At 46.3% G+C, this 15220-nt stretch overlaps 1 protein-coding gene across 1 annotated transcript; it reads right to left on the bottom strand.

The window, feature by feature from the left end:
- Positions 1–2198: 2198 nt before the first annotated feature.
- METRN (meteorin, glial cell differentiation regulator) lies at positions 2199–12059 on the bottom strand. The gene is made up of 4 exons (XM_044303747.1): positions 11819–12059; positions 6473–6894; positions 5235–5294; positions 2199–3950 (listed from the first exon to the last, which is right to left on the bottom strand). The coding sequence occupies exons 1-4, from the start codon at positions 11908–11910 to the stop codon at positions 3634–3636; spliced, it is 891 nt and encodes a 296-aa protein (XP_044159682.1). The 5' UTR covers positions 11911–12059; the 3' UTR covers positions 2199–3633.
- Positions 12060–15220: the final 3161 nt, after the last annotated feature.

Below are 15220 nucleotides of genomic sequence, written 5' to 3'. Positions count from 1 at the left end.
CAGATAATCGTGCCCTCAGAGTGACGGGCATGGCGTGCCCTACTTTGGCATCTGGTATGTAGGTCATGCCACCGCCAGCTCCTCCTGTGCACTTCACTCATCAAAGGGGCCGTGTGGTAGAAGGGGGGGCTCCTGGGGTAGGCATACCAAGGATATCACGGTGCCCGTCTAGCATTTCCACTCGGCTGCTGCTGCAGCTCCAGGTTGTGCCGCTGGGAAAGTATGTGGCGGCGGCGGCGGCGGGCACAATGGGATGTTTTGGTTTGGACTGTCCAGCAGGGATTATCTGTGACAGCCTCCATGGGAATATCATGCACGCTGCCTCCCTGAAGCTGCGCCAGCCGTAGGGGGCCACAGCGCCGGGCGAGAGCAGAGCTACCCGCAATATGGCTGACCGTGCCACGGAAGGTGGCATTAGAGGGAGCGTGGCGGCTGGACATTTATGGCGTCTCGATGGGCAGTGCCATAGATAGGAGATAGATAGATAATAGATGATAGATAGATATTTCTATGGCTGTATTGAGTGCCGCAGTCGGCATTCATCTTATTAGTGGTATATGGCGTCTTGTGTATGCCCCCCCCCCCCCCATTCTCCGCTGTATATTAGCGGTCCATATACAATAACGGTATGACCCCCCCTTTATTAATCTTCTCACCCGGAGCCGCCTTTGATCTGCTGCTTCAGTTATGGCGGCAGATAATAAGATTAAGGGATTATAGGAGAAGAACAATATTTGCCGCATAACATCGTAATTAAAAAGTCACTTCCTCCTCGCACTGACGGCAGCGACGCGCTTATCCCGCCGGCCCTACACGAATAGCCGCGCCAGAAACCCCGTACTCCATAATAGGACTGTCTAGACTGGATGCCATTGCGAGGGAATGTAATTAGGAATGTTCCCATTCACTGACAGCAAGCAGAGATGATGAAAGCGTAAGGAGGACAGCCCAGCATACCCGTACAGTGCAATCTATGGATGTTTCTGGATTATTGGACGAACCGGAAGCGATAAAACCCACGCCGCCACATCTGACCCCTCATGACTTTGACCCATGAAATAATACATAGAATTAAAAAAATTGGATAAAACAGACCAAAAATTTCTTAGATTTTAGTTTTTTTTTATATAAAACACACATATAGTAAAAATCACATATAAAGTAACATAAAAAGCGTTTCACGGTACAAGTCATTTACGTCAGGTTCTGTCAGACACGTATGTACAACGAGGCTTCATATGCAGGATACAAAACAAGATCTGCCCCTCCCCCGCTCCGCCCCTCAGCAGAATGGCCCCTTTAAGACGTTGTTTTCTGCGGACGGTGCGAAGTTTCGGAAGGCGATCCTGTCTGGCAGTGATCCAGCTATTACATTACATCTCTGCGGAGGCCGAAACATCCTGATGTTTCAGATTCTTCACGGTAACAGTCGCCCAAGAGATGAAAATGAAAACAAAAAAATATTTAAAAAAATAAAAAATTCAAGCTTATAGTCAGAAAAAATGTGGAACTTTTTTGTCCATGCATAAGATGCTGCCACAATCTAGAAAATTAAAACAAACAAAAAAAAATTTTTAAACTAATTCCAGGACAAAATTTTAAACAATTTCAGATAAAATAAAAATAAATGAAAGCTGAAATCTGATTGGACGCTGTGATCAACCCCACAGCGTTGTCTTTTTGCACACGGGTCCTTATAAGTAACTTGATTTAAAAAAGGCAATGTTCAGCTGTGACAGAAATGAAAAAGTGAAAAAAAACCACATTTTTATTTGAAAAAACAAAAAAAATTTTTTTTCTGTAGATCTTCCCATTAAAGAGCTGAATGGGGGGGGGGGGGGGGGGGGGACAACCAAAAACCTGAAGAGTTGAAAGGAAAGAATCTCAGATTGGGAACACTTTCAACAGTTTAAAAAAAAAAAAAAAAAACACTAAGAAAATTAGTTCCCGATGAGATGAAACAAAAACATCCTATAAACCATATTTTTGGCTCTTTGGAAGTCTTCACCCCCCCCCCCCCCCCTTAATTTACAGGACAGTGTGAATAGCCCAAAAATTTTGCAAACATTGAATCAATTTAACAAACAATAATAAAAAAAAAATTGATTTTGGTTTTATAAAAAATAAATGCATATATTTAGTGCACATTTCAAATAAAAAAATAAATAAAGCAAAAAAAAATCTAATTTTTTATTTTTTATTTTAGATTTCACTCTAAAGCAATGTTTCCCAACCAGTGTGCCTCCAGCTGTTGCTAAACTACAACTCCCAGCATGCCCAGACAGCCTTTGGCACACTGGTTGGGAAACACTGCTCTAAAGTATTATAGAGACCAGTCGGAATAAGGAGAATAATTGTGGTGAGTGGAGTGGTGGTGAATTCATACTTATTTCTGGTCCGTGCTCTGGATCATACGCCGTTATGTGGCTCCAAAATTATGTGAAATTATGTAAAAATCCCACGGAGTGGACTGATCGACTGCTACCAAGGATAATGCCCATGGAGGACACTCCGAACAACGGGTAAATGTAACATATAGGGCGTACATAGTCTAAGGGCAGACCTTTGATTTCATATGGGCCCTATGGAGAATCTGGCCCAAGTTTCCCTGAAAGCTTGTCCAGTGAAGACTATGAACCTGTGTAGGGTTCAGTTATGGACCAGTGATGGAAGCAAGCAAGTGCTGGATCTGGAGGCTGTGGTGGAATCAACCATCACCAGGTGAAGGGTGGTCTCAATTTTGGTAATGCTGTTGGACCCTTTCTCCTCTATGTACGCCCCTATTTGAAGGCAAAATATATTAATGATGTGCTTTGTAGACCATGAAAAATAATCAACAAGGACTCTACCACTACCACAATAACACCGGGTTATAGCAGTATGACGTAGCGCCAGTAGCGGTTTAGTACCCTTCTATGTTGTAAGCATGGCCAGCCGTTGGCCTATGCTTACTATACCGCCATTTTCTCCCTTTTACTGGTCTCGGGAGGGTGCTCAGAGGGAGCTCAGAGCCGAGCACCCATAGTGTTCAGTGTTCATCACAAGCTGCCATAGAGAACGTTCTTGATTTCTTGGAAAATACATACAGTCTCACCATCTTGGAGGTGGCTGCATGTTTATCATTTGTAATAAGTACTCCCGAAAAAAATTAAGAGAGTATAAGAACTGGCTCAGTTCTCAAGCAAGTCTTTCAAAGAGTGCAAATTCGAGAGGGGTGAGATCAGAAGGGTTTGTTCAGAAGAAGACTCCATAAAGGTCACAACCACCCCTTACTTATGAATTCACAGCACTGGAAATGAGACGGACCATGGCTCCATTTGAGACATCATCTGATCCGAAGGTCATATGTCATAGTCCTTGACCAAATTCTTCAGGGAACTTCATATCTGTCCCGGATGCTCTTAAGGTCTTTTGGGTAAAATATCCAGATCGGCACCTGAGGTCTTCCAGACTGAACCGATGTGTTGATATTTGGAAGGAACTATAGAGTCAGGTCGAAGGTAACCTAAGCTTCTGAGGGTTCAGAGGACTCCAGATACAAGTAAGATGATGGTCTTCCAATTTTGGCACGCTGGACTTCCTCATAGAGATGCTCTTGCATCCATTGGTTGATCATCACTCATTATGCTAACATCAGTCCAGAGATATCTCACATGGGTTTGAATGGAGCTTTGTTGCAGATTCATAAACTCTTTTGAAGTCTTTGTAACGTGGGGCACAGCCCAACCAAGCATCACCAAAGTGTACCCAACCCATGAAAAGGAAGCTGCCAGGCCCTGGTTTGACCCCACAGCTGATAGGAGTCCTTATTTCCCCATGGGACCTCATTGAGTGACCTCTAGGCTGGAACAATGTGAACTTCTGTCGGTGAACCCTGGTGGCACTGATCCCGATCACAGACTCTTGCAGTTCGTTGTTGTTCTCCACTGACTTGATGTTTCCACGAACAACTGTGAGGAAAAGAAGTCAAAGGGTGAGCTCAGCAATGGTGAAAGTCTCAATTAATGTGAGGGTTATATGTGCCCATCCTGGAGTCTGACAAAATTGCCTGTTGAAGGAGCAGCATGACTTTTTATGGTTTGGATTCAAGGTGGCCATACTCATTAGATACAGGTTGGTTAATGGCTGAACAACGATCATTTGCTGAACGATTGTTTTGCTGATGCAGCCATACTCATGATGATGCCCTCCGACAAAAAGGTGATAAACAGTCGGATCACCTAACAATTGAGCGTCTGCTGTTTTGTCAGGTTATTGGTGATATAGGACAATTATCAGGAACGTGTGTTCCTACAAACATTCATTCTCGACAGTCGGCCAGATAATTTGCCTGTGTAGACGTACAGTCAAAAACTATAGTTCAGCAGGTTCTTCCTTTTAGCTTTGCCTGCTCTAAAGGAAGTGGCTGCTCCTGGGGCCTACACCAGAATAAAGACAAAGTCTTTGCCTTAGGCACCATCGTCAAGGAAACTTGGTCTCCTCCGATATTCCATCCCCGCAGACAGGCTCTTCTTTCTCTTTATTAGAATGCAGCAGGGGGCAAAGTAAGCTTAGGTAGGGAAGCCGAAAAAAAAAAAATTGGCAATAGGGGGAGATCGGGAAGGAGTGAACGCTTCACTGGGTCATTACTGCATTCCTCTGAGCCAAGCCAAGCCCCTGAGCTAAGACTATAAAATCTGTAACTCATGCCAGAGGGCCTTGACAGAACCGACAGAGACAACTCATAAATATCAGTAGCTCTAATGGCAAGTTTTCGGAGCATGGGGTGGATGGTTGCTACTCTGTTTACTACTCAGGCTATAGCCTACCAATCAAAGGGCCACCAAAATATCTGGAAGACGTTAAACCTTAAGGTGCCCCATTCAGTAGCTGTTGGCCAAACTATTGTATGGGGAAAGCCACTGCCAGGCACTTCTGGGGGTGGCTTATCTCCTGGGAGAACAAAAGAGTCTGCTGAAAATATTTATTTTGCCCAAATTTTGCCCAATCCTTCTCTCCCTTGACATCATCTGTTTGGGGAGAGTCTGTAGCTCCCCACATACGAGTGTCGGCCGAACCTGCTGTTCTCTGCAGGTTCGACTGTCAAAAAGAGTAATGCGTATGGGGGCCTTTAGACTGATCCCGTCATTATCATTATGGGCGAGGCCAGTGAGTCTACCCATAACTCGTGCATCTCACTGGGGTAATGAGGTCGACCTCAGAATTAACAGAAACTGAATAAAATATACACTCACCAAAGTCACTAGTGCACATGGCCATCAGGATCTCCGTGTCGTTACACGGCCGGCAGGCACCTAAGAGAGGACAAAAGAGAAGAAAACTTCAAAACACGGAAACCAGAGAGGAGATGACCTGAGTCTTTGACACTATTGGCACACCTCGAATTTTTTGCCTCCTCCCACTTTAACCTGGATTTGTAATTTCTTGGCTTGTTTATTGTGAATGCAGATATGCCCTTGATGTTTTCAGATGTACCCAGATGTACCCTTGATGTTTTCAGATGTACCCTTGATGTTTTCAGATGTACCCTTGATGTTTTCAGATGTACCCTTGATGTTTTCAGATGTACCCTTGATGTTTTCAGATGTACCCTTGATGTTTTCAGATGTATCCTTCATGTTTGCAGATATTCCCTTCATACTCGTCATGTTTGCAGATGTGCCTTCATGTTTGAAGATGTACCCTTCATGTTTGAAGATGTACCCTTCATGTTTGAAGATGTACCCTTCATGTTTGAAGATGTACCCTTCATGTTTGAAGATGTACCCTTCATGTTTGAAGATGTACCCTTCATGTTTGAAGATGTACCCTTCATGTTTGAAGATGTACCCTTCATGTTTGAAGATGTACCCTTCATGTTTGAAGATGTACCCTTCATACCCTTCATGTTTGCAGATGTGCCCTTCATGGTTGGTAGTGGTCGGCTGAGTTGTTTTTCTTCTGGTTTGTTTTAAATGAAATGTGAATGAAAATGTCTTCAGATTTTGTATTTCTTTTAATAGTTTTTTATATGTCTTTATGTTTTGTAGCTGCTGAGATTGTAACTGGGGAAGTTTCAGTGCTGGAAATGCAGACTGTCATGGTAACCCGCCCCTTCCCAGCAGCTTCTTATCTCGCTAATTAATGGGGTTAATGGTTATATCCTTAGGCCCAGCAGGACACTGCCCTGTTGTTTAGAGAGGGAAAGGAAGAAAGGGGGATGGGAAGAGACTTCAAAACATTTCTTTCACCCCCCATCAGGCCATGACGTGACCACTGCACCCTGCCTGGACTTCAAATACTCAAGATGGGGTCAATTTGCAACACTGATGTTGATGAGAAATCAATCCCCAGGAGCTGAAATCACAGTCTGTCCCAGCACGTACAGGAACTGGGGCACATCAGGAGTCCTATTCCAGCAGTGTCATTGTCTTGTAACCCCAAACGTCATTGTTATGGGATGACCACTTCCTAATGACCCCCAATATCTTACCTTTCATGCTCAGCTTGTTGAGTGGTAGCACCAGCCGTCCATCCCAATCCCCTCTGAGCTCATAGCGGATAGCCGAAATGCGCCTACTAATGTCCTGGTGAGGAGTGGCTTGTAGGAATAGCGCCACCTTCTGGTGTGGCAGCCATGTGAAGCATTGCACCCTGGACAGCATGGACGGCTCTCCCTCAGACATCAACAGCTCCAGCTCTCCTTCCTTCTCCAGGTATAACTGAGCACCCCGAAACGAAGCTGCTGGCTTGATGCAGGCCGTGTAGCGGCTGGAGCCTGGTCCTGAAGATGAGACGGGGAGGCGCGGTAAAAGGCTGAGGCGTAGTGCTCCCGTTGGGTACAACCATTCCACTGTGCCCTCCGCACAATGCAGTGATACTTGCTCCACTGACTTTGGCTCTAGAGATAGCCCACTGCAAAGACCAAGACAAAAAAAATGCAGAACATTATTTAATATTCTGGGACTTTTTTTGCAACCTTCTAAGTACGCGAAATGAAATAGTGCCGACCTATGTGTTAATACGTTCTTGGTAACTAATGGTTAAATTTGCATCCTAATCCAGGCTCTGATCTGCTGGGAAAAGCAATTGACCCGAGCTTGTAACCCGGGCCTTACAGAGCTGTTAGGTCTGAAATTGGGTAAAGTCCTTAATGACAGACATGCAGGCAGCAGCTGGAGGCAGCCTTAAAGGTACGGCGCAGCAGATGATAGGGTTGTGCTAAGGTAAAGAGGCTCGTGCTGGGGCACCATTAAAAATAGGGAGATTCTGCAGCTCATCACACCCCCCTATTAAAGGGGCTGTGTAAAATCTCCGCACTCGACCGGTCGGATTCAATTTGGGATTTAGACACATTTTTGTAGCTGGTCACTAGAGCCCTGAATGCCTTCTAACGGCCCGGTCATCAAGGAAGAAGAAACTAAGGGTCTACAGTAGTGTCATGCTCGGCCAAACACTGCGTGTGCTCGAGTCAGTGTATTTAAATCTAATTTAGCCTCTATTTCTATGCAGAAGATTGATGTACAGTGAGGGAATCTCTCAGTGTGAGTCCGCAGCTTAGGAGTCTCTGCTCTGACTCCATATATATATATAGCTATGGAGTCAGTGCTTGGGGACACCCAGTGTATTTAAATCTAATTTAGCCTGTATTTCAGAAAAGTTTCTGCCGGGATTCAAACTCACGACCTTCTGTATTAGAGGCAAGGCACTTAACCACTCAGCGATAATAGCTGCATAGCCAGTTACAAAAAAAAAGTGAGACTTCTACTGTACTGTACTTCTACTGAGACCTATACAGTAGAAGTCTCATATTTTATGTTATTTTTGTGACTGGCTATGCAGCTATATAGTGTAGTGGTTAAAGTTCTGGGCTGTGATGCAGAAGCTGCAGTTTAAATCCTGTCACAAACTTTTTCAGAAATAGAGGCTAAACTTAATTTAAACATATATATATGTTTTTAGCCATAATATATTTACACATATTATTATATATTTAGAATATATAATATATTATAATATATGTAAATATATTATGGCTCAAACATCAGTAGTAGTTTCATACATATTATGCTTTCATATATATCAGAAGTATGATTATATATATATATATAATTTTTTTATTTATTTTTTATTTTTTAAGTAACTGGCTATGCAGCTATTATAGCTGAGTGGTTAAGTGCCTTGCCTCTAATACAGAAGGTCGTGAGTTTGAATCCCGGCAGAAACGTTTCTGAAATACAGACTAAATTAGATTTAAATACACTGGGGTGTCCCCAAGCACTGACTCCATATATGGACATAGCTATATATGGAGTCAGAGCAGGGACTCCTAAGCCAAACTAGAGTCCCGACACCCTCCCCTCTTCAGAGCGGGGGGTGCCTGGTTTAATGCTCGGGTTCTCCCATTGACTTCCATTGTGCTCGGGTGCTCGGTAGAACACTCGAGCATCGTGAACTGTTCTACTCGAGCCCCAGAGCACCCGAGCACTTTGGTGCTCGATCAACACTTGTCTACGGTGGATCTTCTGATGTATCGTACGATGTTGCGGAAGACGTTATCCCTTTATCCGTAAAATGATAATTATACCTTAACGACCTCTGACGAGGATTGGCTGGAGTGGACTTAAAAAATAAAGCCATACACTTTAGATAAGGTCAGTGGGACCACCCAATGAGTATGGGGGCCAACCGATTCTACCCCAACAGCAGATGTAGGGGGAAATAAAGATTGAGCAGTTTGGTTTCAACATGCCTGTTCCCTTTGTTCACATGGAGATAAAATGCTATCAGAGTTGTCTGGAGAAGACAGAGGAGTCTGAAAAGGAACAGAGGAGTCTGGAATGGACACAGGAGTCTGCAGGGGACAGAGGTGTCCGGAGGGGGACAGAGCAGTCTGGAGGAGACAGAGGAGACTGGAATGGACACAGCAGTCTGGAGGGGGCAGGGATGTCCAGAGGGGGAGAGAGCAGTCTGGAGGGGACAGAGCAGTTTGGAGGATACAGAGGAGACTGGAATGGACACAGGAGTCTGGAGGGGCAGGGGTGTCCAGAGGGGGAGAGAGCAGTCTAGGGGAGACAGAGGAGTCTGGAGGGGACAGAGGTGTCTGGAGGGGGACAGAGCAGTCTGGAGGAGACAGAGGAGTCTGGAATGGACACAGGAGTCTGGAGGGGGACAAAGGTGTCTGGAGGGAGACAGAAAAGTCTGGAAGGGACAGAGGTGTCTGGAGAAGACACAGGAGTCTGGAGAGGGACAGAGCAGTCTGGAGGAGACAGAGGAGTCTGAAATGGACACAGGAGTCTGGAGGGGACAGAGGTGTCTGGAGGGAGACAGAGCAGTCTGGAAGGGACAGAGGTGTCTGGAGAAGACACAGGAGTCTGGAAGGGACAGAGGTGTCTGGAGGAGACACAGGAGTCTGGAGAGGGACAGAGCAGTCTGTAGGAGACAGAGGAGTCTGGAATGGACACAGGAGTCTGGAGGAGGACAGAGCAGTCTGGAGGAGACAGAGGAGTCTGGAGGGGACAGAGGTGTCTGGAGGGAGACAGAGAAGTCTGGAAGGGACAGAGGTGTCTGGAAGAGACACAGGAGTCTGGAGAGGGACAGAGCAGTCTGTAGGAGACAGAGGAGTCTGGGGGAGACAGAGGAGTCTGGAATGGACACAGGAGTCTGGAGGGGACAGAGCTGTCCAGAGGAGACAGAGATGTCCGGGGGGAATAGAGGTGTCTGGAGAGGACACAGGAGTCTGGAGAAGACAGAGCAGTCTGAAGAAGACAGATGAGTCTGGAGGGGACAGAGAAATCTGAAGGGTCCAGAGAAGTCTGGAGGGGACAGAGGAATCTGGAGGGGACAGAGAAATCTGGAGAATACAGAGGGATCTGGATAAGATGACTGAAGAGTCTGGAGGAGGACAGAGTTTTCTGTAGGGGACAGAGGTTTCTGGAGGACGACAGAGGAGTCCGGACAGGATAGTGATGTCGGGAGGTGAAAGGGGAGTCTGGCCGAGCTGAGCTTACGTCTGGTGACAACTAGTCATGTATCTAATGTGTATGCCCAATATTAGGGTCCTTCCTCACAGCCCAATGTGGAGCCATAATGAGCGCCAATCGGAGATGGAAACTGTATGGGGCGCGATTGGTTGACAGTCCGGCATACAATCCGCATACTGTGGGCAGCACGTACTATTTACGCAGAGCGCTGTGCTGCCGACACACACTTTTTGCGGCTGTAAAAATCAAATTAGTTCACAAACAAGAAAACTTATCTGTTGGCGATCAGTGAAATGTTTAGATTGAGCGAGGATTGATCATACCATACGACCCACGCATTTCATACCGCTAGCAACCCACTGAAAGACGGGTGACAGTATGTACACCGAAACAAGTCTCGCAGGTGTTGTCACTACTTCCTGCAACATTCACGCCTCATAGCTGTCAATAGATACTTCGCATATGGCCGATTGATATCTATGGTAGGAAGGGGAAGGTCAGGTGACATTTGGCTTTGAGGGACTGAAATGCGTTGCTCAGACTCTGGGATCCAGTAAGGGATTTGTACGGAGAACCAGACCCCACTCTCTGTTGCTGCGACTTCCGCCTTTCTGGATATTACACTATCAATGCTGGTCCCTGCGGGATTTATAAATAATACAACAGCCGCTGATCACTTCCTGGCCGAGATTAACGCATTTCTGGGACACCATCCAAAAGTTCATCTACATGTCAGCATTTTGGCTCAAAGAACTTGCAATCTAACATGAATTGTCACAAGATACTGAAATGAAGTCAACCGTAACCTGAAAATATGACCAGCAATGGTTAATGGTCACTGGGGCGGCCGGCCTGTCGTAATTGATCTATCACAACCTGAAACAGGAAGGTCGTCAGGTGGCCACAACAGACCGTCAGGAGGCCACAACAGACCGTCAGGAGGCCACAACAGACCATCGGGTCGCCACAACTGACCGTCGGGAGGCCACAACAGACCGTCAGGAGGCCACAACAGACCTTCAGGAGGCCACAACAGACCGCCAGGAGGCCACAACAGACCGTCCGGTGGCCACAACAGACCGTCAGGAGGCCACAACAGACCACCAGGAGGCCACAACAGACCGTCCGGTGGCCACAACAGACCTTCAGGAGGCCACAACAGACTGCCAGGAGGCCACAACAGACCTTCAGGAGGCCACAACAGACCGACAGGTGGCCACAACAGACCATCAGGTGGCCACAACAGACCATCAGGTGGCCACAACAGACTGTTTGCCTTCTGAAGTCGTACACATAAATTTTTTTTGAGTCTACATTAACGGGCGGTCACAGCTGAGAGAAAAAACAAAAATAATCATTTCTGGGCTGATTGGTCGTTAATGGTCATATGGGATCGTTAGCGACTTACAAACCTTAATTGGATTGGGGGTGCCACTTGCACTGAAAAAAAAAATCACATCGGGAGGTCTCGCAACTATTTGAAATTCCCAAAAAGTTCTGAAAAATTCCTCTGAATCCCAAGGGGCACCTCACTGCAATCCTACTGGTGGCGACTGTCACTATGCTTCATTAGGAGGCGCTTTTGTTTTGATGGCGCCACATACAAATATAATCTATATAAAATCTATACAAAAACATGAAAAACTCTAGTAAACAAGTAAAAGGTTCCGACTATCATTTTGCATTAGTTATAGCGCGACCACCGTAGATCTCTTCATAATAAGGAGTCTATGTTCATATTGATAACCGGTCATTATTGGTAGCGCATGTGAGGATGGGAAAGTAGTGTCCAGGTCATGGCAAGATATGGTAAGATAGGTCCACCCATGGTGGCTTCGGTTTGATGGAGGTCTTACCTTCCTCTCCAGTTGCACTGGTTTTCCAGAGAGCTGGCGGTGACGGAATGAAGGATACCGATAAGAAATGTCCAGGCGTACAGGCAGAGCATCTTCAGATCCTGTCCAAGCTCCTCACACACGGCACATGGCTGGAGCTACGCACTCTTAGAACATGGCCCTCTCCTGCCCAGTCCCTTTAAATGTCCTCCAGCCATGGGAACCGAAAGATCCTAGAGATGATGACGAGACCACCCCTCATATCCAGAATACCTCTACTCTGGGAAACCCTAGGACAGGACATAGGGAGGGGGGAGGGCGACAAAGAGGGCTGAGGAATGTCCAGCCAGCCAATCAGCAATGGACAATACAAAACTTTCAGCCAATAGGAAGGAAGGAAAGAGTGGAGAAGTTTGGTCCCATCCCCCTTCACATGGGTAACTACAGAACAATGCAATTAAAGAGTAAAGAGGGGGAGTAGAAGTATCCTTCTCCAGATGTTCTGCAGCATTGAAGTGGGTTTAGCAGTCTGGAGAATGCCCAACGTCCTGGCACAGAACAGAACTTCAAGGATTTGACATTTCCCATAAAACAACTTGTGGGAGCTTAGGAGACATCTTGTGCTGGGGATAGAAACCTCTAAAAGCAGAGACTAGAAGTAATTATGCTGAAGATAGATAGATAGGAGATAGATAGATGATAGATAGATGGATATGAGATATATAGATAGATAGATACGAGATAGATAGATGATAGATAGATAGATACCAGATAGATAGATAGATGGATACGAGATAGATAGATAGATACGAGATAGATAGATAGATAGATACGAGATATGAGTTAGATAGATATGAGATAGATACCAGATAGATAGATGGATAGATGATAGATATTGGATAGATAAGCATGAGATAGATTAAATAGGTAGATAACCGGTGCCCCCCATCACTGCTGGTCTCAGATACACAATACATGGGACAGTGGCCGATGTATGTAAATAAGCCCCAGCAGTCCCACTGAGACCAGTGCTCCCCCCCAGTAAAAAGTATTTGCCCCCTCCCCCCTTTGTTGTCTGTGCGGAATGCAGGGCATTGTCCCTGGCTGTTCCTCGGCGGGCTGTCGCTGTAATGGGCCTTTAATGAGTGATGGCCGCACAGGACAATGCAGTCTGTAGGGTGACATCATGAGGTGTGGGGCTATAGGGGGCAGAGGTTACAGCAGCACCCAGGAGCCAGACACTGTACTGTAGGTGCCCGGTTACAGGTGGGGGCTGGTACATCTACTGGCATCTTCATTGAGAAGACTTCCCCCCCCCCCCCCTCTAGCAGACCACTTTTCAATGTCATTTTGTGTGGTCTTTTTGTGGGCTTGAAGAGGTGTCCCTGTGGTCATATATGGGTGTATGGCCCTTTAACAGTGAGTGGTGACTGCTGCTCTCACCCTCCTGTGACTGTGACATTTCACACCTTGTCCCCAAACAGATACCGGGAAGGTGCCGACCCTCACACCCCCTGCTAATGTCCTACACCAACGAAACCAGCCGCAGGCGCAAAGTCCAACACCTGAGAAATCGCAGAGCACAGTGTAAATGTTAGCGCATCACTGTGGGAGTCAAATCTATCTATTAACATAGGTGGGTGTCATGTTGGACCCCATGGCGGTCCCACGTAGCTGCTGGATCTGTTCCCCCCCCCCCCCTCCCAATTTTTATGTTTTGTTCTTCTGACGGATCGGAAGAGCAGAAAGCTAAATGGTGATGTGAACTCGGCCTGACACGGCACAAGCCGCACCGCCGGAGAAAGGCCTCATTGTGCGGGGAATAAAGCGCGGACACCGCCATCTATCTTACTCTGGAACGCTGCCGCTTTTTTTCTATTTTGGATTATCCATTGACCTGCGGTCTGAGGGGGATCGCTCCCGTATCTGCTGACATCTGTACATAGCTGTCTGTCTATCTATCTGTCTATCTATCTATCTATTATCTATCTATCTATCTATCCAGTATGTAATAACACTTCTACAGTATACATCTGGTATTCTGTGTATTCGCCCCCCTCCCCCCCTGCTGTGTATCCCAGAAACTGGGTGTGTTTGCACGAAACTGCTGCATATTCGGGACAGTGTGTCAGGTCCCTCTCTGTAGAGCAGGACTCCCGGCTGTGGCGTCGGGGACAATGGGGCACATTTATCACTAACATCACAGGGAGGACACCACAAAATGATGGAGATTGTACGCTCCACTTTCTGGGGCTCCGTACTCCCAAATTATCTATCAAAAATATCTCTCTCATATCTAAATAAGTGACATATGATGCATCTCCTATCTATCATTTATCTATCTCTCTCTCTCTCTCTATCTCATATCTATCTGTCTATCTATCTATCTATCTATCTATCTATCTATCTGTCTGTCTATCATTTATCTATCTATCTATCTATCTCATATCTATCTGTCTCTTGTCTATCTATATAATTTATCTTCTATCTATCTGCTTGAGAAAGATCCCAGAAAGCGGATCGAAACGTCGCGGGTCTGGTGAATAAAGCCTTTTCTACTTTTTTACGCCTTGGATGTGCTGTGGAATTTTTTCATTTATCTTTATTGGAGGTGGATCGCCCCCCCAGCCGCTGGCACTCCGGCCGCACCTTACAGACAGCTGTGCTGCCCACACCTTTCTACCTTTATTTATCTATCTATCTGTCTATCTAATAAATCTCCGACAGATCCCAATGAATCCGGATGGATCCCAGAGAGATCTGTGGATGATATCCGTGGTCTCCGTGGTCCATGTGACGTCAGTGACTTCACGGTTAATGGTGGTGGTCCGGGGTCCCTGGGGGGTCCTGTCCGCCCCATTATCATAGCTGGAAGCTCCTGTTCTTCAGCTCCTCACCTGATGTTATCTGTTGTGGAGTCGGAGGCCTCCCGGAGCTGGCAGGGTTTCATCTCTGACATCTTTTCTTCTTAATTCAAGGACGACCTTTCACGTCTGTCCAGTCAAACCAGTTTAACGTGAACCAGTATAAGTCTGCCATCATCAATGGAGGGGAAAGTTCAAGGATGTGCAACCATCACAGTTAGTGCACCCACAATTAATGTCCTTAAAAACAGCACCCCCATAACAGTGACATCCACAGTGCCCCCATAACAGTGACCTCCACAGTGCCCCCATAACAGTGACCTCCACAGTGCCCCCATAAAGATGACATCCACAGCGCCTCCATAACAGTGACATCCACAGCGCCCCCATAACAGTGACATCCACTGTGTCCCCATAACAGTGACCTCCACAGTGCCCCCATAACAGTGACATCCACAGAGCCCCCATAACAGTGACATCCACAGTGCCCCCCATAACAGTGACATCCACAGTGCCCCCATAACAGTGACATCCACAGTACCCCCATAACAGTGACATC

The sequence above is a fragment of the Bufo gargarizans genome, chromosome 8, assembly GCF_014858855.1.
Source record: "Bufo gargarizans isolate SCDJY-AF-19 chromosome 8, ASM1485885v1, whole genome shotgun sequence".
Classification (NCBI taxonomy): Eukaryota; Metazoa; Chordata; class Amphibia; order Anura; family Bufonidae; genus Bufo; species Bufo gargarizans.
Note: the sequence above shows the minus strand (reverse complement) of the source record. Positions and strands in the feature narration are given on the sequence as shown.